This window comes from Malus sylvestris, chromosome 11 (genome assembly GCF_916048215.2).
Source record: "Malus sylvestris chromosome 11, drMalSylv7.2, whole genome shotgun sequence".
In the NCBI taxonomy this organism is placed as follows: domain Eukaryota; kingdom Viridiplantae; phylum Streptophyta; class Magnoliopsida; order Rosales; family Rosaceae; genus Malus; species Malus sylvestris.
Window position 1 is genome coordinate 8,409,332 of NC_062270.1, and position 27,662 is coordinate 8,436,993.

Sequence of the window (27,662 nt, forward strand, 5' to 3'; positions counted from 1 at the left end):
AGATTTCGATCCGCAGTTAGCAGCATTGCTTACTCTTCTTTTCATCATCATATCTTGGATTTTTGTTTTTGATCCGCCCCCAGTTTAAATGGCTTACCCAACAGAATGCTCCCCCTGGACGTGTTACTACTCCAGTTAAATCTAAACACAAGACGTGTCAATATGTATTGTGGGTCCTCTCTTTGATACTATTGATTGTTGGGTAAACTCCTCCTCGATCTTTGATTTAACTGTTTGACTTCATGAACCTAATCGACTCCCTACATGAGAATCTGGTAGCCACAGTTGACGTGTGCACATTTTTTTTTGATCAAATCAGAGAACTGGATTTTGTGTAGATATGTAGATATCATGTGTCCTGTAATATTTTCATTGCGATTAGGCTCTGTATCAGCTTGTTTCTCATCAGAATGGTTTGGAGAACGCATTGTGTTATCGCTATTCTCTGTGCGATACTAATTGATCACTTTGTTGATAGCGGCTTCTACTTTGCTGTTTTGGATTGCATGTGTTGGCAGTAGTTTGTTGTTTTGTTATTGGAAACAAAGGTTCATTTTCCTCGTATTTGCGTAGTATCCGTATATTTAGGCATTTTCTGACAAAAGTCATGTTTTTGACAGGTATACTCTTGGCTTGGTTACTCATTTTCGAGGGGTCAATCTAAACAACCATTGTTCTTGGTGTCATTATTTGAGCTGTGTCTCTACATCAAAATGGAATTGCAAGTCACAAAATATTTATTGCCTGATAATATGCTGTACTTTTCTGCGCATATTAACTTCCTCCTTAATATTTGATAGACAGAAGTGCTTGCTTATTAATATGATCATGGTTGCATTCAGTCGTTCTAGTTTGGCATGCCGTTTAGTCTAATGCCTTAAAGAAACGTAATTTAAGAATTGACTCGCGAAATTCTGTGTCAGGAAATTGCTTCTGCAACGTACTTTGTTCATACTATAAATTGGTTTTGTACTTTGTATTGACATATTGTTCTTTATATGCATATATGCACCAATCTTGCAGTCGAGCCAGATAGGGAATCAGCTGAACTTAACGTGCGTAAGCAATGGTAGAAATGGAACATATTCATTGTCAGATCCTAGCCCCTCCCGGACTCAGCAACGATATGCTGAGCTTTGCAGTTGACCATACATGTACAGATTTCAGAGTTGATAGAATGTTGATTGATATGCTTGATTCTTGTTGTAAGTATTCTTTCTCTTTCTTTTGTTTTTTGTTGGGTAAAATAGTCATGTGCATTCACCAAGCAATGGTTCTAATTGTCATTATTTTTTTCATTCTTTTACTGCCTTTGTACCTCTTTTCTACAATTCATAACAGTTGAAACCCATACCGATAACTATGAAATTTATTCGCCATATAGAACTACTCAAACACGCAATTTACTCACCATAGCTAAGTTTGTCGAATGTGGGATGTTACATATCCTCTCAATCGGACCTTTGTGCTCTACCTTCTCGGCTCTCGCTCTCATTCTGCAATGTTGCAAGATGATCGGACATATGTATAGTTTCTAGTTCATCCTCTAGAGACCAACTTTGAAAAAAAATCAACTAAATAAAAATCGTTTAACCATTTAATAAACATTGTCAAAATTTCAGTATTTAACTGAAAAACATAGTTCATTTATTTATTAGATAACAATTAGATGAAAAAACAAGTATGAATTACTTTGGTTTTTTGGCAAAGTTGGACTTTAAAGGGTGACACAGAAATGGACAATTTTACAATAAGGGAGGATCATTTCGAAACTTAGCATATGAAACTTTAAAGTGTTTTGTCATATTTCTTTCTTTGTTCGTCAAGAAAGGAAAGGAAAGAAATTTCGTCAAGTACAATAACAAACTCTTATTTGGAAGTTTCATATGATACTCTGCTAAGAGCTACTGATGGGTAATCTGAGGCTAATTTGATTGGTGCTGGAAGTTTTGGGGGTTGTGTACAAGGGAGTTCTCGATGTTGATGATAGAGCTCAATTGGTTACCGCCGTAAAGGTGTTTAACTTGTTACGCCATGGAGCAGCAAAGTGTTTTATATCTGGATGTGAGGCTTTGAGAAATATCAAGCATCGAAATCTCGTCAAGATTATAATTGCATGTTCAAGTGTTGATTCTCTTGGTAATGATTTCAAGGCTTTGGTTTATGAGTACATGTAAAAAGGAAGCTTAGAGAAGTGACTGTATCCACCAACTGATATTGAAGAAGCAAGAGAGGCACCCAAGAGTTTAAATCTTTTGCAAAGGCTTAGCATTGCCATTGATGTTGCTTGTGCTCTTGATTAGTTGATTATCTTCATAATCACTGTGAAACACCAATAGTTTATTGTGATCTAAAGCCAAGTACTGTTCTTTTGTACAACAAGTCGAGTACTGGACATGTTTCTGACTTTGACTAGCAAGGTTTCTCTCACAACTGAACAATATAAAAGCTTCAACAAAACAGACAAGTTCCGCCAGAATAATAGGAACAATTGGTTATGTGGTTTTAGGTAAATATTCGCATCCTCTCCACAATCTCTTTTTTTTTTCTTTTAAACTTTTGCATAATTCAACTATTTTGTTCTCAATTTGCTAACAATATTTGGGAAGTGAGGCGTTAATAATTGGATATGTCTACATTGGTGGAATTCTCCTGCTAGAGACTTGAGCCCCCATGAAGTTTAAAAATTAAGAAAACTTGATCTCACTAGTAATTGTTACCATTTTTAAAAAGGAAAACTAACGAAAAGTCTAAAAAAAACTTCCCTTTTAATGAAAAATCTTTTTTAAAGGTATAGTGAATAGTACCAGAGAAAAGTAAAAGTGTGGTTTTTTGTTAAAAGTGAACAGGACCTGGAGTGTTTCGTTAAAACTCAATTTTTAAAAAGGTTGCATCCTCAACAAGCTTTCTTGCAATGATACTTTACGGGAACTATGAAAAAATTAGCAATCTCACAGTCTGACCCCTCAGAAAACGTAAAGACTTCAAAATTTCCATTCATAGCTAGGGTAGCCCTGCTAAGGTAACTTTCATATTAGGTGACACCAACGTAACGTCTTATGTGAGAAAATATTGGGTTCCATGTATTTGTTTTTCCGTTTTGGATGATTGCTAAAATGAATTATGGATGATAATGCTATTATGTATGGTTGCCAAAAATGTTTCCTGTCAGCTTCTGAAGTCAAGGTGCTTTAATGGTCTTGGTCCTTGGCGTACCGAAAGTGCCAAACAATAGGTCCCAGTAGTGGAAGTATGGTAACGATGTCGTCTAAAGAAACAAGCCAAAGTTGTTACTTGTTATCATTTACTTGGACTTAATCCTTCTCATATTTGAATTTTCAAGAACCAGAAACTGTGGCATGGTGGAACGAATCACCAAGCATTATAAGGATATTATGGATGGTTGCCAAATTGTTTCCACTCAGCTTCTGGGATAAAGGTGCATTAATCATCTTGGTCCTTGCTTTTCACTGAAAGTGCAGTGAAGTCTTCTAAAAAAGCAGTCAAAATGGTTATCATTTACTTGGGCTTTTTCCTTCTCATGTTTGAATTTTTCATGAACCAGAAACTGTGGTGTAAGTTCCTCCTATGATGCTATTCTTCTATAAATTGTCTTCTCATGCAATAAATGGAACTCACCACTTTCACAACTCAACACCCACCTCTCTCTTTCTTTCTGCTTCTCTCTCTAGTTATATAGTTAACCAGATCAGGAATGGGGGTTTTGGTTTTGAAATTGATCTTAATATACTTGCTTTTCAGTGCAGTGTTCGTTTGCTGTTGGAGCTCCCTGCAATCAGGACTCGGAAGGAATGCGACGGATAGGCTGGCGCTGCTTGCCATCAAAGCTCACATAAAGCAAGATCTCCATAATTACAACCTGATGAGCTCCTGGAACGAATCCACTCACTTTTGCATGTGGCATGGTGTGACGTGCAGTCAACGACATCGCCAAAGGGTCACCAAGCTGGACCTGCAATCTCAAAATCTGGTAGGGAAACTATCCTCAAACATTGGAAATCTAAGTTTTCTAAGGGAGCTGTGGCTGCAAAACAACTTCTTCAGTCATGAAATTCCTCCACAAATTGGGAATTTGCGTAGATTGCAAGTATTACGATTAGACGCTAACTCGTTTAGTGGCAGTATTCCACACAATATATCATATTGCTTCAACCTTATCCATGCGAATTTCACTCGCAACAAGTTGGTGGGTAAAATTCCTTCAGAAATTGGATTGCTGTCGAAGCTGCAAATGTTTGTATTGAAATTTAATAATGTAACGGGACAGGTCCCTCCTTCCTTGGGTAACCTTTCGTCTCTCCAGGGACTAAGTCTTGCTGGTAATAACTTGATGGGAAACATCCCCAGTTCTCTTGGCCAATTGAAAAAATTAACCTTCTTGGGATTGGGGTTAAATCAGTTGTCTGGTAGCATCCCTTCCTCCATTTATAACCTCTCTTCTCTTGTTACGTTTTCCATGCCAGCTAACCAAATTCAAGGGAGTATTCCATCAGATATTGGCAAAAGTCTTCCTAATCTCGAAATCTTCAACGTCGACTCTAACCAACTTACTGGGTCCATTCCTCCCTCAATATTCAATGTCACAAGTGTTTGGTTCTTTGACGTTGGGAGTAACAACCTAATCGGACAGGTACCGAGTCTCCAAAAGCTTCATAACCTCCTTTTTTTCAACATTCAATTTAATAATATTGGGAGCGGTAAAGATGGTGACTTAAGTTTTCTCTCGGACTTGACCAATGCCACGCAGTTAAAAGAGTTGATGATTAACAACAACAGTTTTGGAGGGACATTGCCCAAGTCAATATCCAATCTCTCAACCAAACTTGAATTGTTTTGGGTTGGCGATAACCAAATATATGGAAGTATCCCATCTGGGATAGGGAATCTGGTGAGCTTGGAAGGGTTGTATTTGGGGAATAATACGTTCACAGGTAACATCCCCTCTGACATGGGTAAGCTTTCAAACCTTGGAAAATTAGATATTGTCATGAACGAATTTTCAGGAAATATTCCTTCTTCCTTAAGAAATTTAACCAAGTTATTATATCTTGGGTTGGATAGAAATCATCTTGAGGGCAGCATTCCTTCAAGCCTAGGGGAATGCCATGGGTTGCAATGGTTGAATCTTTCTTATAATCTCCTTAATGGCACAATACCCAAACAAGTTTTTAGACTCTCTTCCTTATCAGTTGCTTTGGTCTTGTCTAATAACCTCTTCACAGGTTCCCTTCCCTCGGAGGTTGGGAATTTACAAAGTCTAAGTGAATTGGACGTTTCTGATAACATGTTATCTGGAGAACTCCCCAGTAGCCTTGGTGGTTGTGAGAGTTTAGAAGTCCTGCATTTGCAAGGAAACTTCTTCAACGGGTCCATTCCTTTGTCTATGAGTTCAGTGAGAGGGATTCAAGATCTAGACCTTTCTCGCAATAATTTTTCAGGTGAAATTCCAAATTTTTTAGAAGGCTTTAGAACCCTGAATAATCTGAACTTATCATTCAATCAATTTTGGGGAGTGGTACCAACTGGAGGTGTTTTCAAAAAATGCGAGTGCTATTTCAGTTGTTGGTAACACTAATCTGTGCAGCCCTGTTGCTAATTTAAATCTTCCCAAGTGCAAGTCTAAAGAGACCAAGAAACGAAGATTGTCTCGTAGCTTGAAACTAATACTCCCTTTAGTATTTGGACTTACTCTTCTAGGAATAGCCATGGTGTTCTCCTATTTCTTTCTTTGTTCGTCAAGGAAGAAAAGGAAAGAAATTTCATTGAGCACTTTGGGGAACACTATTTTGCAAGTGTCATATGCTACTCTACTCAAAGCTACTGACGGGTTCTTAGAGGCTAATTTAATTGGTGCTGGTAGTTTTGGGTCTGTGTACAAGGGAGTTCTTGATGATGATGATAAAGCTCAACTTGTTGCCGTGAAGGTGTTTAACTTGTTACGCCATGGAGCTTCGAGGAGTTTCATAGCCGAATGTGAAGCTTTGAGAAATATTAGGCACCGAAATCTCGTCAAGACTATAACCGTGTGTTCAAGTGTTGATTTTCATGGTAATGATTTCAAGGCTCTAGTTTATGAGTTCATGGACAACGGGAGCTTAGAGGAATGGCTGCATCCACCTACTGGAACTGAAGAGTTGAGAGATCATGTACCCAAGAAGTTAAGTCTTCTTCAGAGGCTAGAAATTGCCATTGGTGTTGCTTGTGCCCTAGATTATCTTCATAATCATTGTGAAACGCCAATAGTTCATTGTGATCTCAAGCCAAGCAACGTTCTCTTGGACAACAAACTGACTGGCCATGTTTCTGACTTTGGAATAGCAAGGTTTCTCTCACAAGTAACGAGTAATGTTTCAGCAATTCAAAGTCAGACAAGTTCCGCTGGAATAAGAGGAACGGTTGGTTATGCAGCTCCAGGTATATATATGTTAGATATATACTTCATTATATTTCCTTTTTTATTTTGGAGTATTTAATTTACAAAATTCAAACTGAACTATTTATACACAAATGTGATGTTTGAATTGTAGAGTATGGCATGGGGAGTGAGGTGTCAACGAATGGTGATGTCTATAGCTTTGGCATTCTCTTGTTGGAGATGTTTACAGGGAAGAGACCCACTGACAACATGTTTGGTGATAGCTAGAACCTTCATAATTTTGTCAAGATGGCTCTCCTTGGGAGAGTTACTAAGATTGCAGATGCACCATTTCTTCAAGGAGGCTCGAACGAGAATCCCAATCAATGCAATTCGAGAATTCATAAAGTTGAGGTGTGCTTGAGTTCAATATTTAGAATTGGAATTGCTTGTTCTGCTGAATCCGCAATAGATCGACTAAAGAATATCAATGATGCTGCATCTGAACTTCATTCCATTAGGATTGCTTTTCTTGGATAGAAACTCCTTTTTATGTGCTTTTGTGATAGAGAAATTTTGTGTACTGCCTATGTAAGTCTAGCTTTTATGTTACCATAGTAGATGTGGAAGTTTGCAATGTAAATAATCACCAATGAGGTTCATTGTGTGAAGAGTGTATTACTACTTCTTGTACTTGGTATTTTTGTGTAATATTTACATCGATTGAAGTCTAGTTCCCGAAGTTGTTGAATATTCACTTTGACAGATTCCAAATTTTTGAAAGATTCATAACCTCAAGACCCTCAACATTCAATAAAATCATCTTGGTAGCTGTAAAGATGGTGAATTGAGTTTCCTATTAGACTGGTGTAAGGTGTTTTCGAAAATCAAAGTGCTATTTCAATTGTTGACAACACTAGATTCTGTAAGGGAATTCCTAATCTCAAGCTGCCCAACTGCAAGTCTAAAGAGCTCCAAGAAAAGAAGATTAGCTTATAGCTTGAAATTAATAATCCCTTTAGTATTTGGACTTGCTCTACTTTGCAAGTGTCATATGCTAATTTCTCAAAGCCGCCGATCGGTTTTCTTCAGCTAATTTGACTGGTATTGGCAGTTTCGAGTTTGCATACAAAAGGGTTCTTTATACTGACAATAGAGCTCGGCTTGTACTTGTAGCTATGAAGGTTTGAGAAATATCAAGCATCAAAATCTCATCAAGGTCATATCTGCATGTTTTCTCGATGATGATTTCAAGGCTCTAGTTTATGAGTTGAAGCACCAAAGGAGCTTAGAGGAGTGGTTGCATCCCCCTTTTGTAATTAAAGAGGTAAGAGATCAATACATCCAAGAATTTAAAATCTTCTTCAAGGGCTAGATATTGTTATTGGTGTTGCTATTATGCACTGGATTATTTTCATAACTATTGTGAAACACCGATAGTTCATTATGATCTAAAGCCAAGCTATGTTCTTCTAAACACCAAGTTAACTGAACATGTTTATTGAAAGTGGACTAATAGCATACTGTTACTTATATGAACTCCTCCATATAAGTAAAGGGAATTGGGTTGAAGTTGGTTGGTATGGACCGTATGGTTAATAGGGTTTGCAAATAGCCATTTTTAGTATAATTTTAACCCCAACTTTAAAGCCCACGGGCTATGACAAGTCAAGGTTTTCTAGCAATGTTGCTATTAATAGTTTTCCATGTGCATTCTGACTTCTAATCCAGTGGTTTCAGCAGTCGTTCTACCAATCTTGACAACGAAAGGGTTTTTATTTTTATTTTTTGAACAAATGATATTATCTACACTAAGGAGAAGGAGATAGACTTAGCCTCACAATTGGCTAACAATAATGTTGTTCAAATTCGTCTTTGGCGAGAACCGAACCTAAGACCTCTTATTTATAAGTGAAGAGAATATCACTAGACCGTAATACTAAGTGGCATGAAAGAGTTTCTATTAAACCACCAAAAATGAAAATTCTTAGCCATTCATTAATGGATTTGAATTTAGATTTAGGAAAACTAATGAAAATGGCTTGAAAACTTTGAGTTTTAATGATAAGGACAAAATAAAGGGTAAAGTGAATAGTACCAGAATTGACTTTTTAGTGTAAAAATGTGGTTTTTCGTTAAAGTGAACTGTACCGGGTGCTTTTCGTTAAAATTCCCTTTAGATTTATTACAATTGAAAGAGATTTATTTTTTGGGCAATCAGTAGGATACTAACAAAATTGTTTTTAGAACAAAGATACGTCACGATAATGTGACTTGTAGCTGTGTCCTATCTTTAACACTCCAATTAATATCACCCACTAATTGTTAGTATTTAATGAATCTCATCATAAATTGTTACCCAAATATTAATTATCAGAGCAAATAAACTTGATTGAGTTATAAATTTATCGCAACCCAATTGGCATGGTTAGGAGAAAAATCAATTTTGTTCATAATTTTCATGTCTTCCAAGTAAACATGGGGCTATAAGTGAAGTTCCAAAGGATACGGTGGTGTAATTTGGTTATTGAATTGTCTCCTCCAATTTGCATGCATGCTGTAGGTGACTGACTCCCAAATAATTCTCGTTACCAAGCAAATTAAATACCATTAATTAAGAGCTTAAAAACCCTTTAATTATTACGTCTCTATTTTGCTTTTGCAATTAGGAAACTTACCCCTTTTGCGTACAATATTATAGGAATATTCTTGTTCTCCACACTCAAATAATGGTGATGTTCATTACTTTATTTATCACCGTTATATGAGTTTAATCCCAGACACAAATCTCAAAATTTAAACTCATCCAACAGTAATAAATAAGGTGGTAAGCATTACCACCACTTGAGGGTGGTGACTAAAAATCACCCTAATAATATAAGAGGTAGTTAAGTTAGTTGGTGTGGTAGTTGGTCTTTAGCAAGCTCATTATAGAAAGGAAGAATCTGGGTACTTCGGCCGTTTTGCAGAAGAAAAAGAAAGAAAGGGGCATTTGATGTTTGGACAGACACAGTGATGGTGCTAGCTACCTGCTCCTCGGTGTTTTTCAAAAGAAAATAAAAAAAATGAGAAAAGGCTAATTTGCACCCGTTGGGTATTATGATGCCAATTTGCTTGGTTGAGAAACTTGTGGCTTTTCTAATGGAGATTGCGTAAAGGTACAAACAATTTGTTAATGGTTGTGCAAAATAAGTTTCATACTAGAAAAAATGCCCGCGCTCCACCACGGGTTTTGAAATCGTAACCCACAATTTAACATACCCATTTCTAAATTATTCAGAAATAAATCAGAGAAAACTTCAAGTAGAAGAAAAATGAGTTCTCAATCAGAGAAAACTTCAATTTCATGCAGGTTTTTTTGTTCTAATTTCAGGGCTTAACAATGCAAGATTGGAATTTGCATTTGGTTCAAAGAAGTAAGATAAACTAATAAGCAAAATGAACTAAAAATTCAAACCCATAAATCCGAAATTAGCAATGTTATTTCTTACCCCCCCCCCCCCCAAAACAAAAAAAAAATCCAAATCTTAGTGGTTACATTCATTAGTCAAGCACTCAACCACTCAGGCACATCGACTACAACTTGGGAATGTTACGCAAATCTTAGGCAGCTTCAATCATTAAATTTGAGTTGGAAGAAGCTCTGTTACCTGCTCTGCTAGTTGAGGAGTGTCACCAAATTCAGCATTATCCTCAGCATCAACACACTTCACACACTCCCGCCTCCAAAACATTTCACAAAATCGAAAACCAAATGAGATTATGTAGCAGAAAAGATTGACGGAAAAATAGATTAAGAAAAGCAATTAATATTAAATATAGAGGATGAATGATGTTGTCCAATAAATAAGACAGCTGTATATATTTCTCGACCATGAGAAAACATCAAATTAATAGAGGCATTAATCCTAAGTTTGCCATTCATTGTTGTCGGTCTAAACTTGATGACATATTGTAAAGTCCTCTTACATACAGATTAATGAAATAATAATTTATTTCCATGAGTTATTTGATTTTGCAAATTCAAAATAATTGAAGAATACTGAAAATTACTAAACCCCATCACAACATCCCATTAGCCATTAGTGAAAAATCAAAGACAAAAGTAAATTACTATCTTTCTAAGCATCCAAAGATAGCATACCCAAAATACCAAATTCAACTCCAATATAATAAAAAATTAAAAAACAAATTAGCCAAATTGGAATAGTTAGATCAAATAAAGATTTAAGTCAACCAATTACACAAAATAATTCATGCAAAGTAGGCTCCTAAGAAAATATACCACTATGGTAGTGGCGGAGGCCCAGGCTCAAACAGTGGAGGACAGCAGCATTTAAATATACTGCAGCAGCACGGAATCCACGACCTGCATAATCAAAACCAAAATTTTAAAATTTATATTTAAATTTAAATTTGACAAAAAAATGCAGTAGAATTGCATAATGAGAAATTCTCCAATGTGGATAAATTAATCTTGCAGGATGTGATCAGTTGTATTGGGCTGGCAACCGGCTTATGCTCAAATCCCACTAAATTTATCATACACCCTTCCAACTACAATTCAAGGGAAGAAGTTCCAAGTCCATGCATAATGTTTGCTCAACTAAAATAAATTGCTTTTCATGATTAAAATAGCCAACCTACCAACACTCATTTGATAAAATTGAACATTTGGAGTTACATATCCACATATTCCACATATTTAAGATCCAACAAACCTTCTCATGAAGACCACCCAAAGGTCCATTAGTGAGTTGTGTGACCAGAGGATTTACTGCACTTGAGTTTCCTCGTGCAGCTGCAAGGGCTATGAGCTTACGTTGACCGTCAGCCACTTCTCCGCTTAAGGTTTGAGTCACCGATGAAGCAGAATTAATAGCTTCCTGCAAACAAGTGAAATAAGAAACCTTAATTTGTACAAATGGCAGCAATTTATACAAATTGTCAAAAACAATGAGAACAATTACCAGAATTTTCAAATATTTTGGGGGTTTAGAGTAATTACCAGAATTTTCAAATGGCAGCAAGCTTACAGAAACTTTGTTTTTGTACACTTTCTTCTCCCTTCAATGACAGTTTGTTTCTTATCCAGAAAAATAAAATGAGATGGTCAATGATAATCACATGTGCAAAATCTTACTCCTATGGTCTAAAGCTAACTAAGTTTTTAAGTGTAAAATCCCTAATTTCACTGCATTTGGATTGATCATAGTTCGTGACTTGTTAAACTTGATATCTCCTTGTACATTTTGGGAACTTGACAGCTTAAAGAAGTGCTCATAAAAGCAAATTACACAATATCTACTAAAAACTTAGAGAAGGGACTCAATTAGTCAACAAACAGGTGCCTCACACTTAAATATTAAAGATCAAAGAGAGAAAACCAAGCCGAACTCTTCAAAATTCGTTGGCACACATGCTTCATTGGCTCAATTGAATGTATAATGCATACTTGGATACAATAATTCGAACAATTGTTAGAGATTGACATAAGCCTCCAAGCATTGACTGTTCAAATATTGGGTAGTGGGTAATGTTAAAACTGATATAATCATATAGAAATAACTTTTTTCAATCTTTCAGGATCTTAGCAACATGTCTTTTGTTTCATGACTTCTCAACAAAAGATGTGGCATCAACAATATTTGTGATGTTAATTTTGAATCATGTCTCTATTTTAGATTGAGAGAGAGAGAGAGAGAGAGAGAGAGAGAGAGAGAGCATGATTTAAGCGGGAACTATCGGGCAATTTTCCTATCTAGCAAATGGTTAAGACAGAAAAATCAATCTTCGATATAGAAAACATCCTGAGCTTATAAAAACCACCAAATCAATGTTATGCTTTTTTGTGTGCTTGTTTTCATCACGGCATATTTATTGCTTTCCAAGGTATAAATGACTATCAAGCAAAATGAAAAAGAAGTTAAAGACTTCCAACAATGGAGAGCATGCCACCATCATATGTGATCAAGGGCAACACTATAAAAGCATGGTGGAATTAGAGAGATGAGACTGGTGGTTAGTGGCATATTTTGATTAGCATTACCTCCAAGATAAGTCGACCTCTCTGATCATATGGGAATCTGCAACGCATAGATTTCCCGTAGAATGTCGACTACTTGTTTTATATTAATGTCTTCATGTGTTTTGTTTAATGCTTTTATGTAGAAAATCTGTAACAGGGAAATTGAATTGTAGAAGCCGTAGCTCATATTCATTCATTGACAGCGTATAAATATATTGGATTACAAAGAGTCCTACTAGGATACAAAGTATTCCCATCTATATCTCAAATAAAAGATAACATAAATCAACATAATTTGGTTTGTTTACAGAGGGCGGATTGGATTGGGACAAGGTCTCCTGTTTAACATTTTATGTATCGAATCGAGAATTTGAGAGTTTTTTATTTTATTTTTTTTATTTTAGACATATAAATGGCGTTCATTGAAAGTTGGTGATTGTGACTTGAACACTCCAAATCTCAAAATTTAAAGTACTGAGACCTATCTTCGTGTCCATGCACTTGTATTCTGATGCTTACTTTGTATCTAAGTAGGGAATGTTCATTTGATTTGCCATTTTACCGATTGCTTAAACTTTGATCACTTATCTTGTACAGATAAATTTGAGTTATTTAAAATGGAAATGCACCATGGAGGTCACTTTATAGAAGCCTGTAATATGAACTGTGATCTAATGTCCAGGTGGGATATTGAGGATTGTGCGAAGAAGTTAGGGTAACTGAGACTGCTAAGTACTATTACACATTGCCAAATGACAGAACTTACAAGCCTATGGTTGCTGATAGTGATTTTTGGACTCTAACTACTGTATTGCCCCTTAATAGAGTGGCACTTGTGTAAATTGTTGGAGATGACCAACCGATCAATTCAGCCCTAACATTGAAATTCAAGCTTCATCAAGCTCTTCTGACATTCCTCACATGTCAGCCCCAAACATTGAAATTCAAGCTTCAACAAACTCTTTTGACATTCCTCACACGTCTAATCCTTTTGGCATATTTGAGGGATTTTTGGAGCAAGCTTATGAAGGAGATCGGGAACAAGACAATCTTGTTGAGGTAGGTATACATAACGTGGAAAAGGAAGAGATAGATGGCGATGGCAATTCGGAAGATTCAGATTATCGAGACTCAGACTATGAACTAAGTGATGTCAATGACAACTTATTTGACTACAATGTAGGGAAAACTAAAGGGAAAAATACCAGTGGAAAATGCAATGGAAATAGGAAAGCACTGAACCCTTCCCTGATTTAGGATTTGGAGATGTTGAAACAGACAACAAAGATTCTGTTGGCTTTAGAAGTGGTTCTAGCTGATCATCTGAAGGTGAACAACCAGTGAAGCGGAAAAGTAAGAAGAAACTGCCCAAACTCATTCCTTTTAGAAGTGACTAGAAAAAATGTTCGCGCTCCGCTGCGGGTTTTGAAATCGTAACCACAGTTCAACACACCCATATCTAAATAATTCATAAACCAATCAAAACAGCTGAATTCACATGGTAAAATAAGTCTTCAATTTGCATCCTATGTACATCCAAAAGGGCGGATTTCTAAGTCCAAGTTATATACAATTTGCATGAGTTTTTCATATGAATTTGAGAATGATGGTGATGTGGCTAAAATGCACTTGCACATATATCCAAAATTGAGTCCTGAATCCTTGTAGCATAAGTATAAAAGGAGGTGATGCGAGACAATCTGTTAGTGAAAAGTAACTCTTACAAACTCTAATGAATTACCATCCTTCTTTTTCTTTGTCTTAGTGTTCTTTGACTTAACTACAGTAAAAAGAAAACCTCAATAAGTACTTGCAATCCAATGACTCGACACTCAGATCAAATAAAAGTTGTCGCTTCACAATTTCCAATTTCAATTCCTTACCAGCCTTAGTGAGCATCTCACCAATTTCATTCTCTTCTTGAGTTTCAAATGAATTACCATCCTTCCTTTCCTATTTCTTAGCTTTCTTTGACTTACCTACGGTAAAAAGAAAGCCTCAATGAGCACTTGACCTTATAACTATATACTACAACAAAAGTTCCATCCAATGACTCTGCACATCAAACAAAGGTTGTCACTTACTAATTTCCAATTTCAATTCCTTACCAGCCTCAGTGAGCATTCCCCAATTTCAATCTCTTCTTGAGTTTCAAATGGGCTAGGATCGGCTACTCCATCATTTAATAGAAAAAAATTAGATTAATCAAGTTAAAAGAAGGAAAGGGTTCTATTGTCGACACTTCAAAAGCACCCAAGCATTTTCATACAACTTGAGTTGAAGATTACCGCAGACGATAACGAACTCTAGCTCCACCACAAAAGGAATATGATCTTCCTCTCAACTTGTATTTGCAGTTGTTACTGTAACATCTGCAGACAGCATACATAAGCACTTATTTGATAATTCTCCAAAAAAAAAAAAAACACTTATTCAATAATATACCAAATCCAATCCAAAAAACAAAGAGGGTGCCATATCCCTGGATTAACAGAGCATCTTTCTTTGTGTTAAAACAAATTGTGATTTGGTTTTGGTAAAGCAGAAAGATTACCAAATATCTCGGGCATAATCGCAATTCTGTTCCATTATTCGAGCATTTTACTGTCCTTCTAGTTCTAGCTCTCTACATGGGAAATACAATAAGACAGAAAAAATAGAAGTTAGTGATAACTATTACATAGTGAGAGCAAATAAGAGTTTTGATTTTAATCTCAAAATAGAAGTAAGCGATGCAGGCTGTGATTCTCTGACTGTATCGTAGTCTCCAATACATACGTAAGGTATGTGAGCTGAACACAGAAAAAAGATAAAAATGATACATAAACGATGTTTTGAGGGGAATGCCAGAACTGAACATAATATATTGGGTGAGGGGAAAATAGTAGTTAAAATTTATATACCAATAACAAAGAGCTAAAAAGGAATGAAAACTCGTCTTCAAGGTGTACTACAAAATTGTTTGTAATTTTGTCCTAGTAATTATAGTCCAAGTCTTCCATGTATAGCAATTATATTCTAACTCTTCCACATAAGGCTTTTCTTTTACTTAAAACTTCTCAACATCCACTGGAACATCCAGAACACCATCATCAGAACCGCTAGAGCCCTAAATGTTTTCTCCTATTTTAATTAACACAACATTCTTTAAGCATAATGTGATATAAAATATGAAATTAATATGGAACAGAAATCTAATTACACCATGAAAGTGCAAACACATGTTAAAGCTACGCAATGTTTGTACTATCCATTATGCACACCTTTGTTATACATGTATCATATTCATACGTCTTTTCGCTAAATACTGCATTTTCTATGTACTTCTCAAAAGAACAAAAAAATACAGGCAACAATATGTAAAAAAACATGACTAGTTTTATCTGTTTCAATGCCTAATCTATATTGTACCAATTGCTAAACTTAGGATTCACATACCTACAATCCAAAAATCGAAATACAACCATGAATCACAAAACCACCAAATATAGATTCAAATCTCAGAAAGTTTGAATGTCATAAATAAATTAATAATTAGTTTCCAAAAAAAAAAAAATTAATTAATAATTCTTATCTAAATACAACAAAAAATAAACATTTGTTCCTGTAAAAATACCCAAACCAATGCAAACCAAAATCTGATGGGGTTTCCATTGTCAAGTACCAAAACCAACAATTAATGATATCAAGAGCCTTGCGATCATGTAATATATAAAATTACAACAATGAATCAAGCGATTCACAGATACAAAAATTACTTATAAAATAATTTTGAAAGTAAGTAAAAAAAAGGCTATTGCTAACCTTTCATTCTAAGTTTGGGGGTGGAGGATCCAGGCAGCACAGAGGTACTTTTGTTCAAGCCCAAATCACAGATCCAACATGCAGGCATTCTGTTCAACATTCACCAATTTGTACATGAAAACAAACAGAGCACATCCATGAGCATATTAGACAAATTCAAGATCTAGGGATCAGTGAATGAGATCACACAGAGATCACAGACTTTATTCACGGATGCAAAGACTAAAAAATTCATCTAATCCAAGTAATATTAGTGCAGAACCAGGGCTCATACCTTTTCCTTTTGAATCCGTAGGCCTTGGCTTCTACACCGCTATTTTTTTTTATTTCGTTGGATCTCATATTTGGTCTTACTGTTGTTATATCCGTTTCTGTTCATCCTTGTCAATCCTGAAAACCCACAAAGACATTAGACATGGAACCGTCTGCATATCTTCTGAAAATGAGAATGACAGGACAGAGGGGGATTTTTTTTTTTTTTTCAGCGTTTTACCTTTGTGGGTGTCGGAGACCTGCGATTTGATTCCTGCATAGCTGGGTTTGGTTTCGGCTTTAGGTAGTGCGAGGGGAGATGTGGAAAACAGGGAGGGCTCCAGAACGAAGATGCATATAAATACAACAACCACATCAACTTATTATGAAAAAAATGCATCTTATTGCAACGCACCAACAAATACTCAATCAACATAACTGAATCTACACAATCATATAGTATCAATGCTTTTGTTCTCTATTAATTAATCAACCCAACATTTCACATTTCCTTTCCTCATGTACGATAAGTATTCAAAGTCATACCATCCCAATTCCACATAAGATAGTACACAAACCTTCAGAAAGATGCCAGCGGATAGCCGAAAGCTGGGTTTCGTGTTACAGCAACGAGACCTTCCATCGTTCATGAATCACAACAAAACACCATAAAGTTCTTATGCCTACACTACATTTACCAAATCAATTCAAAAGGGTCCTTACAGTAAAGAAAATGATCTATAAGTAATGCATGGTGTCACTGTCAACTATATTAATGTCATTATTATGTGAGAAAAAATAAAAACCCAGAAATTGAAAGAAACAACGCGGAAATTCCAGATCAAAGCGACAACTGAAGACGCCCAAAAATACCAATTTGGGAAATCATGAGAGCAAGGATCAACTAAGAACTCACCGAAATCGAATCCAATGAAGAGAACAAAGAAAATATTCTACAATAAATACAGAAACAGAGTTTCCTACAACACATAATAAGATTCCAGAGGTGCACCAATGGAAACGTAAATCACCATATATAAGTAGACAAAGTTTCTAGCAATATATACGAAAACCTCTAAAAAATCTACCTAAACTCAAAAAGGAGCAATTCCATTTCCTTACATGGTGCGACACACAGTGGGTTTCACCGCTATTAATCAAAATATGCAACATGAAAGCCTGTTTGATCACTGTGTCAGAGTTTCCGCTTGTCTGCAAAATTGGCAAAATTGGCACACAGGTTCACAACTCGTCGTCTTCCCTTTATCAATGGCTCCTTTAAATATCCAAATGATCAAGGTCGATCATGCTCGCTGAATACTTTATGAGCTCCTTTTGGTAATCCACCTAAAACAAATAAGCACAATATCTTTGTAAACTGGTATTTCACTCAATGATACATTAGTTATGGCATCTTTGGAACTAAATGACTTCAACCTTAATATCCTATAAGCAGTATGTTTCTATATTTTAAATCATGCTATGATAACGGGTAAATGTAGATGATACAAAAGTAATTTTTCCATCATGCATACTTTCGCACTATTTAGCAGAGAACTTGGCCGGACTCGATTACGAACAACATTCACAATTTCATATAGAACTTCAAAAGCCAGAGACTTTAGTGTAAATTACAATAAAATTTCACAAAGAAAGCAAATTGTAATAGAAGTCTGATCTACAATTAGGATTTACCTAGATATGGTGATTTAAGAGAGAGGGCAAATTGGGGGAAAATTAATTTCAGAACCCTAACCCTAAATTAGTTCTGAGCATGGATTTGTTCATATGGGGACCTATTCACCCCACTCCTCCCTCTTTTTCTGCCTGTCTCTCTTTCTCCCTGTAACCTTTCCCCTCACCGAATCTCACACCCATCCCTCAATCTCACCGACAGCAACCACCCTCTCCCAAATCGAAATGACAATGGATGCAATTGGAGATTCGACATTCAGGAAGCAAATGGAAAACGAACCACCCTCTCCCTCTCTCTCTCTGTTGCTCTGTCTCTCTATCTCGACCCAGAGCGGCATGCCCTCCCATCCCCCCAACAACCCTCTGACCGATGCATCAGCCACAGGACACCCACCCGCACGTCCCTGCCGAAAATCCTCTCCCCTAATTCCCGGCGAACGTCTCCCTCCAATGCGTCGTCAACCCTTCTGTACGTCTTCCCTCTCTCTCCTCGAGTCAAAACCCAGCTCCAACCGAAAGACTGAAAACCTCTCAAGCCCAGTGGTAATCTTGTAAATAAAGCGAAATTTGGGCTGAAATCAGCCCGGTGGCAAGATCGTAAATAAAATGAAATGTATCCAAAATTTCACAGTGCCACTTCCCCCCCCCCCCTACTTTAGACTATAACGTAATTTGGATATGAAGAACCCACAATTTAGAGCTGGAATGATATTTGCCAATAGAAAGGAGTTCAGACAAGCAGTGACATATTATGGTTGTGTGAATGGAAGACAAATAAGATTCCCAATAAGAGATCGTTATAAGGTTCAGGGTAAGTGTACAAAGGAGGGATGTCCATGGGTGATTTATGCAAGCAAAATAGATGGGAGCTCTGCACTTATGGTGAAGACACTCAATGATGTCCATACATGTCCGAGAGAGGAAAAGCTCAGACTATGCACCTCAACTTGGTTATCACATAGGTATGCTGAGGATTTGCTTGACAATCCTAAATGGGAAGTGTCAAAATTTCAACAAATTGTTCATAAACAATATAATTTGCGCGTAACACCATCTCAACTTTATAAAACACGATCATTGGCAGCTGAGAAGAGTGAAGGGGCTTATGTGGAGCAATATGCAAGGTTATGTGATTATTGTGAGGAGCTCAAGCGAAGAAATCTTGACAGTACAATTTCGGTGAAGGCTGAAATGGAAGTAGGAAGGCCTAGGTTTCAGAGGATGTATGTATGCTTTGCAGCATTGAAAAAAAGAGAGCTTTACTAAAAAGGGTTTGAGCTAACTTTGATTTAATCAAAAACCACATACTAATTCTAATTAATGAAAATATCATGGCTTTTAATGAAAAATGACAAAAACTGAAAGAAAACAAGCCTAAATAAAAGGCCCACAAGCTGGAAGCATGCCCAGCGTGCAAAACAATTTTTTTTCTTTTTCCAGTCCATACCCCTGATGAAATGCCACTTCCGTCACCCAAAACGTTAGAATTTTGAATGTCCAAAAGCTATTTGCTTAATTTGTCTTGTTGTAGAATTTTGAATGTCCAAAGCTATTTGCTTAATTTGTCTTGTTGTAGAATTTTGAATTTCCAAAGCTATTTGCTTAATTTGTCTTGTTGTAGAATTTTGAATTTCCAAAGCTATTTGCTTAATTTGTCTTGTTGTACTGCAATTGCATGCGCAATTGGCATGAGTTTGTCATAGTTTCATACATCAAATTATATTTTTTTCTGCCATCATTACTACTGCCGTCCTACTCTTTCTAAATTCTTTCTTTCCACTAAATTACTCAACCATCCACTATAGTGTTGTAAAATCGACTGTGGGTGCAGTGGAATAAATGAAACAAGACACAAAATTTACGAGGTTCCTCTACAGTCAGTGTGACTGGAGTACGTCCTCAGGGCAGCAGCGGCGCTTTCATTATAATTTGAAATAATAGGAGTACAAAGATAACTCTCTCTATTATCTCCTCTCATCTTCCTCTATTCTCTCTCTTCCTCTTCCTTCCTTCCTCTCTTTCTTTCCCGTGAACTCTTCACATCTATCTATCCCTTTGTTGTGTTTCATAAGGCTTGTTTTTATACAAGTAAATCACATGCTAAATAGTGGAAGGGCAACTTGCCCATTATTTGAGTGGACATCCATTTCTACAACACTCCCCCTTGGATGGCCACAAGTCTTCGATTGACTCGTTAAAATCTTGATTTGTTTTGAATGCTCCCCCTGATGAGTATCTCCCCCAGATTTCAAATCATTTAGGTTGATCGTTGATCGTTCTGCTTTAGTCTCTTAGTAAGAAGAGTTGCTAAAAGAGTTGCTTTACTTGTTGTTAACTTTCCACAGGCTTTTTCTTGAACTGGGTTGTAGGACTTTCTGCTAGACTAGCATCCAAAGGTCTGAATTTACTCCTTTTATCTGGAGCGGAATTTGATTCAAGAGTAGTGAACACTTGATCTTGAATCAGACTTGTGATTTCTTTAAGGACCTTCGAGGCCTGATCTTGAATGAAATTGGACCATGAGGAGCTTCATGTGGCAAGTGATCTTCAGTTTTGTCAGGGATGAATCAGCACGCGTTTGTTGCGCTTGTCTCCACATGCTTCAATGTATCATTTTCACTTTCCTTACTTGCTCCCCTTGCTTAAGTAGTATTTTCACTACTTTTCCCCCCATGCATATGTGGCATCTTCTCTTGTAGGATTTGTCCCCTGGTGCAGAAGTGGAATGCAAACCCTTGCATTTGGATGGTTCATCACTTCTTGGTGACTGGAGACCCAACTCCAACCGTTGAAGATGACTACTCGAGAGCAATACTAGGTAAGCAATCAGGAAAGGTTCCAGGCAATCGGTTCCTTACCGGGAGTTTGAGTGGAGGTTCCGACATATTGCTTTCCTTATCCTTGTCTTTGCAGGCAAGAACATGGACAAAGGAAAGGACAGGGAGATTGCATGATATGAGATAATCTTGCTCTGGTCCCTGAAGATATGTGATAATCTTGCTCTAGTGTGACATGTTTGAAGAGGTATTCTCGGAGAGGAAGAAAACTGAGTATTTCGAGATGCTATGTTGAAGATGCATTCTCGGAGATGAGGAAGAGTTAGGTATTCTTGCAGTGTTGCAGGTCTGCCTTGTTATGGAGAACAGAGGTCGACATATATAGAGATTTCTCAATAGCAAGTGGTGGTGCTGTGCTTTTACTCTTGTCAGCAACTGTGGTGTAAATAGAACAGTAAGATTTACGTGTTTTCAACTTTGTCAGAGATCTTTGACAAAATTGCACGCGACATCTGAAAAGCTGGGATTACGTCTGAAAAATGCCAACGAACTTTATTCAGGAAAATCTGGCTTTTTGAAATTCGGAGAGCCGTGTCGCTTCGATCTTTGAACAAGCGGCTCTGTTGCCTCTTCTTTTATAGAGACATCAATTGCGTTCAAGAGTATGCTCAGAAAGTTGCTGCCTGAGAAATTTCCACCTTCTTGCACTTCTGAAATTTTATTTGACCTCTGTTTTTCCTTCATCATTTCTGAAAAATGACTTGCCCATCTAACATTTGCTTAGATTTGAGTCTTATGAGTGATACAGACGAGCAGCGTCAGGATAATATATGGCGCCCGTCCTTCTTATCTTCTAATGGTCCTCTTACGGTTGGGGACTCTGTGATGAAGAATAACATAACCGCTATTGTGGTAGCTAGGAATCTTCTCACTCCAAGGGATAACAAGATCCTTTCAGAACGGTCTGAAGAGTCGGCCATTCAAGACTCCTTGGCTCTCAGTGTTCAGTGTGCTGGCTCTGTGTCCAATATGGGCCAACGCCTACTTGCTCAAACTCGCCAAGTTGAATCATTGATGGCGGAGGTGGCAAGTCTTAAACAAGAGATCAGAGGGCTCAAGCACGAGAATAGGGTGTTACACGTGCTTGCAAATAGTTACTCTACGAGCATGAAAAGAAAGCTCGTCCAACTGCAGGAATCCGAAAGTCGGATTCAAAGTGATCACCAGAGGTTCGTTGCTAGATTCCGAAAGCAACTGATGCCTTCCCCTTCTGGTGTTTTGCTAAGTACTGGGGTGCCACATGATCAATCTCCAGTGCCTCCCCCTTCTGGGGTACTTCCGAGTACTGAGGCTTCACATGAGCAACCTTTGTGAAGGCTCCATCCTGTTTGTTTGTTTTAACTCATGTGTATGTATATATCTGTAATTTCTTGGAGATATTAATAAATAAACTTTATTTCATTCAATGTATTGTGCCAAATACAATAAAGCATATACTTCACTAAGATGTGGTACTTCTGGACCAAATATTAATTTATCTTTACCCTCACGAAGATAAATGATTATTCTTAGTGTCTTCATCATATGAGTATTCAACTCATAATCTTCAATCCATATGATTCTTTTAATATCATAAATATCATGGATAAGATTCGTGTTGGTAGATTGTTCGATCTGCAGCTCGAGACAATAATTCCTTCAACACTTTATAATTTTTCTAGACTCTTCAGGAGTCCCAATTTAATATCATCAACTCTTCAAGAGTTATAATTTAATGTCATTGACTCTTGCAAGAGATTTTAGTATGTTGCAACAGTATCATAATGATAGTACTCACTAAGGCAATTTATATCATCCATTGGTATTGAGTACATATTTTATGTTTTACCCTTCAGAGGCTTACTTCAAGCAATTTGAATCCTTCAAGGGTTTTCTACACTTCATGACACATTTTCCTTTGGAATTTATACAGAGCAATTTGCTCCCATGTATACTTGAGGGATTTACTTATGGAGATATAATGTGGGCGACTCACAACCCTTCGTATATAATTCTCCATTCATATGAACTCGTTTACAACCTTGTGTCATATCATGTAAGTGTATTACACTATATTACAAATGCCCATATATAACCTCATTGGTTTAACATCATTTGGCTATTTGTATTGTATTCAAATATATATAGGTTCATTTGCCCACGTTCTTACAAAATTTGTAATGGAATTGCCTTTCTCCATTTTTGGCCAATAATTTTTCTTTTGTCGACGAACAAAAGAACGTGACTTAATATTAACACAGCTTATTGATGAATTTAGTAGTTACTTGTAAAAACCAAAATTACCATTGGTTATCATCAATCCGTGATCCCATATTCTCATGTGCATGCGCATGCATAAAAGCTTTTCATTTCTTTGGATATCCATTGCCTCTTCAAGGGCATTACACTATCTCTTCCAGGATAGTCATAGTTTAGAGAATGCGGATCATAACCTCTTCTTGAGCGTTATAGAGCTTGGATTTTAATCTCCACTTCCAAGAGTTGAGTCATTTAGAACCTATACGTCAATCATGCTTCATGCATGAGACATCAATATTCCCATGTCTGTGGATTGTCCTATCTGGGACGTGTATCCACGCGGCGACTGTCATGCTTCTGGCATGCAACAGTTATGCTTCGGGAATGCAATAGTTCAGTAGTGCCATATTATTCTTCTTTCGAATAACTGAACCTTTTGAGTCTAAAAATCTGCCACGCTTCAGGCGTGCAACAGATAAATCATTTACTATCTCATTATTTTATCCAACAGAGACATCAATTCTTGTAGGCACATTTGCAGTAAGTATATATGATTTCATCACTTTCGTTGCATCATTCAATTATTCATATTTCATTTTCTTATTGATTGCTTCGTGAATCAAAACAAGACAAATTCTCTTCGTTCTTCTGGAACGGTCTTTTCTCATCATTCTTTTGGAATGATATTTTCTCATCGTTCTTCTGGAACAATATTATTTTCTCCCCCTAATGGCAGGAAAATTGTCTTATCAAAATGACAGTCCGCAAACCATGCGGTAAACATATCCCCAATCAAGAATTCCAAATATTGAATGATAGATGGTGTTCAACATCAATGCCTAATCTGCAATGATGCCTCATTTCAGTACGTTGTGGCAGTCTTACAGGCACATAGACAACACAACCAAAAACTCGTAAATGTATAATGTTTGGTTGGTTCCAAACCCGAGTTGTACTGAGAAGTATTGATGGTCGGTAACATGTCTCAACCGAATTAATAATGCATCATGTAAAGTTTACATGTCCTCATGTAGAAAATTGGCAATTTCGTTTTCATGAGCAGAGCGCGGGAAATCAATTTCATTCGCTTAATAAAGGCTTCTGCTAAACCATTTTGAGTATGGATATAAGGAACTTCTGGTCCTTATTTAATAGTCTGTAAACTAAGACTCTTATGGCTTTTATTACAATTAAGTTAAGGCACTGCGGCACTTCAAACTTACGGTACTCATCTAGGAACTTCATGTCCTGATCTTCAGGATCAAGGGACTTCATGCCAGATCCTTTTGTATGATGGAACTTCGGGTCCAATCATTTTATATGATGAGGATCAAGAAACTGCAGGTTCTGATCTGATCAAGGAACTTCAGGTCCTGTATATACTCATAGTAACAAAAGATAAGTACAATAAATAAATTAAAGCACTAGGCGGTAATTCCAACCATAGTAAATAAATTGCATTTAAGTAAATAAAGCTTGTGACAAGGGCTTTAATTCAGCACCATTCACATAAATCAAAACTTAAAGCAGTAGGCGGTAAAACCGTCCATGGTAAATAAATTGCTTTAAAGTAAATAAAGCTTGTGACATGGGCTTTAAACCAACACCATGTACATAAATATCAAAGCTTTAAAGCAAAGGGTAATAATGCTACCCACTGTAAATAAATTGCTTTAAATAAATAGAGCTTGTGAAAGTGTTTTAAGCCAACACCATTCACATAAATAAATATATATTTTCGTTTCTTATTCATTCACATGGTGCCGTGTACCATCCAATAATATTTGTTCTTTTCTCCTTTTGTGACAACATCATGCACCAAAAATCCACCTTTCCAATTTTTTTATTTATTTTTTATTTTTTTTTTTCAGAATGGTGCAACTCACTTCCAAAACCTTTTTGTTTTCTTTAAATAGTCCAACCGACACACCATCCATTTGCTCCCTTTTTCAATTTATATATGTATATTTTTCTTTCTTTCCAACTACCCAAAATAATCACACTTTTCTTTGTCTGCCACTTATAAGAAGATCAAACCGTTAGATTTAACTCAAAATTTAGTATGATATGGATAAGAAGATACCAAACAACTTTCGTGAAGAAACAGTTTCGAGCTGAGCTTCTGAAAATGAAGGTTTGGTACTCATAAGATGGCTGTCCAGTTTTCTGCGGAAATGGAAGCTGAGTTGAAGTTTCAGTCATCTACGACGATCGCACCGTTGACAATTTCTGAAATTTGGATATGTTCTAGGTACTAGGCGGACAAACAACTTTCAAGAAGAAAGTATTTCAATCGGATGTCAGGAAGTTGGAGTTCAGTGGCTATTTACATGGCTGCCAAATTTTCTGCGGATTTTGAGTCTGTAGTATTATTTCTAAGATATGGAATGATTTAACCGTTGGATGGTTCTGGAATTTTGGTATGTTATGGGAGAGAGGATAAGGAACAACTTTTATGAAGGAATGGTTTCTGTATGAGCACTGGAAGTTGAAGTTTCAAAGCTCATATGATCGTCGGATTTTCTGCCAATAATAATGACAATACTTATATAACCACATGTATATTTACTTTAAGAAAATTAGTCATTTAGAGATATGAGAATGAAATGAAAAGATTTTCTTATCTGTGAGATTCCAGCCGATAGATGTGAGAGGTAAGTAGTGCTTTCCACCGACATGAGAGCTTCTCGTGCTGATAACGTGTTGTAAAATCGACTGTGGGTGCAGTGGAATAAATGAAACAAGACACAAAATTTACGAGGTTCCTCTACAGTCAGTGTGACTGGAGTACGTCCTCAGGGCAGCAGCGGCGCTTTCATTATAATTTGAAATAATAGGAGTACAAAGATAACTCTCTCTATTATCTCCTCTCATCTTCCTCTATTCTCTCTCTTCCTCTTCCTTCCTTCCTCTCTTTCTTTCCCGTGAACTCTTCACATCTATCTATCCCTTTGTTGTGTTTCATAAGGCTTGTTTTTATACAAGTAAATCACATGCTAAATAGTGGAAGGGCAACTTGCCCATTATTTGAGTGGACATCCATTTCTACAACATATAGGACATTTTTCCCATTAATTTCTTAGTTTATAGACGAGTAGTTATGTAAACTGCCATCAAATTAAAATTGCATGACAACAATATCCCATCAAAGTATGATATACATCAACGAATTAGTTGTCTTAGATTGCAGTTTTTCAAGTCGTCTTGTTACATCCTAGCAACAACCTGAAAACAAATGAACCAAAAATGCGTCAAAATCATACTAAAATTTTGATACTTCACAATTCTTCAAGTAAAAAGAAAAATGAAGCGTTAATGAAAAATGCTTGAACTAACATTAATTTAACAAAAACCCACCTTAAACAAGGCTTGACAACCACTTGAATTAGCTTAATTAGGTCCCTTCTGTTCTGCTTTCATCTCTTTCGTCATCACATTGAAATGCAGCTTGTGTCAAAGATTCTGACATAGCCATTGCATCAACGGTTGTTCTATCACACCAACCTCTTCATATCTAATTTATTCACATATACATATTGTGGGAAAAATCAGAATAAACATACTCAACAAAGAGTTAGCCTGATTAGCGTCGGCATGAATGCTTACGCATTTCTACTTGTGGCTACACTGCCATGTGCCAAGCCAATGGCATGCTCTCACCCCATTATTTTTTTAAATCACATGAAATTAATTGACGTATTATTGCACTAAATTAATAATATGAGCAACATAAAGTACAAACACATGTCTCTCATTTTCTACTATAATCCACACAACTTGGGATTTCCAGATGAAGAAAATTAATTGCAGAAAGAAATAAAAAAGAAATTCTGTTATTTTTGTTTTTAGTCCATCAAGAAGAGGAGAGGGAATATTATTTTATTATTTTATAATTTTTTTTTGATTATTTGAAGGAGAACTGATATAGGAAGAAGAGTTTTAATAAAAATAGCTTGAGCCAAGAATATTTTAATCAAAAAACAATTACAAAGACATAAACTTGGTGTATAATTATAACAAATAGTAAACACAATCATGTATGAATTATAACTTTCACTATTCACGATATCCTTTTTTCTTTCTTCTACTACAGATGTTGAGGGACGAGCTCGAGATTCTGAGAGTAAATGTGAATGTTTTCAACTAATTGAGTTACAAGTCTTTGTTATTTTAGCCATATTTAAAAGGACGAATTTAGTTAAGTCCGGGATATATGAATACTAGTAGGAATGTAGGATGTCTAGATGCTTATGTTGTCAAATTGTCAAATTGTACCATTATTGATCGTATATATATTTTTTATTTTATTTTTTTATCAGGATATGTCACTCTAATCCTCCTTAAAATAAGGAGACACTATTTATGAAACGGGTTCAATAAGTAGACATTATTTATAAAACCAAATCAACAATGAGACACTATTTCTAAAACT

The 27,662-nt window shown here is 36.4% G+C and overlaps 2 protein-coding genes, 3 long non-coding RNA genes and 1 pseudogene across 19 annotated transcripts in view; 3 read left to right on the top strand and 3 right to left on the bottom strand.

Annotated features, from left to right (window-relative positions):
- LOC126591176 (putative receptor-like protein kinase At3g47110) overlaps nt 1–27,662 on the top strand; it is a 117,849-nt gene that overhangs the window by 48,767 nt on the left and 41,420 nt on the right. The window contains exon 2 of one of the 2 annotated variants that reach the window (XM_050256763.1): nt 4,310–5,549. In XM_050256763.1, coding sequence (XP_050112720.1) covers nt 4,310–5,549 — 1,240 coding nt within the window. Of the gene's footprint in view, nt 1–4,309; nt 5,550–6,790; nt 7,119–27,662 lie in introns of those variants that run through there. The other variant, XM_050256762.1, reaches the window with a different exon arrangement.
- Nucleotides 1–27,662, top strand: part of LOC126591198 (RHOMBOID-like protein 1) — a 64,858-nt pseudogene that overhangs the window by 2,101 nt on the left and 35,095 nt on the right.
- LOC126591206 (uncharacterized) overlaps nt 4,039–27,662 on the bottom strand; it is a 102,918-nt gene continuing 79,294 nt past the window's right edge. Inside the window, exon 3 of the long non-coding RNA XR_007612296.1 lies at nt 4,039–4,174. This is a non-coding gene — a long non-coding RNA (uncharacterized LOC126591206). The remainder of the gene's footprint in view (nt 4,175–27,662) is intronic.
- LOC126591199 (uncharacterized) lies at nt 9,681–18,764 on the bottom strand. 14 transcript variants are annotated; one of them, XR_007612277.1, is made up of 12 exons: nt 18,156–18,762; nt 17,583–17,807; nt 17,039–17,096; nt 16,702–16,798; nt 16,483–16,598; nt 16,209–16,297; nt 14,959–15,030; nt 14,693–14,776; nt 14,513–14,574; nt 11,385–14,383; nt 11,098–11,262; nt 9,681–10,745 (listed from the first exon to the last, which is right to left on the bottom strand). It is a non-coding gene; the product is annotated as an uncharacterized LOC126591199 (long non-coding RNA). The 14 variants fall into 14 exon arrangements; XR_007612276.1 differs by having other exon boundaries at nt 17,039–17,148; XR_007612275.1 differs by having other exon boundaries at nt 17,039–17,807; nt 18,156–18,763.
- LOC126591187 (uncharacterized) overlaps nt 18,823–27,662 on the top strand; it is a 74,329-nt gene continuing 65,489 nt past the window's right edge. The window contains exon 1 of the mRNA XM_050256779.1: nt 18,823–18,951. The gene's annotated coding sequence lies outside the window, so the exon portion shown is untranslated. The remainder of the gene's footprint in view (nt 18,952–27,662) is intronic.
- Nucleotides 24,014–26,284, bottom strand: LOC126591202 (uncharacterized). Its single transcript, XR_007612288.1, has 2 exons — nt 25,314–26,284; nt 24,014–24,603 (listed from the first exon to the last, which is right to left on the bottom strand). It is a non-coding gene; the product is annotated as an uncharacterized LOC126591202 (long non-coding RNA).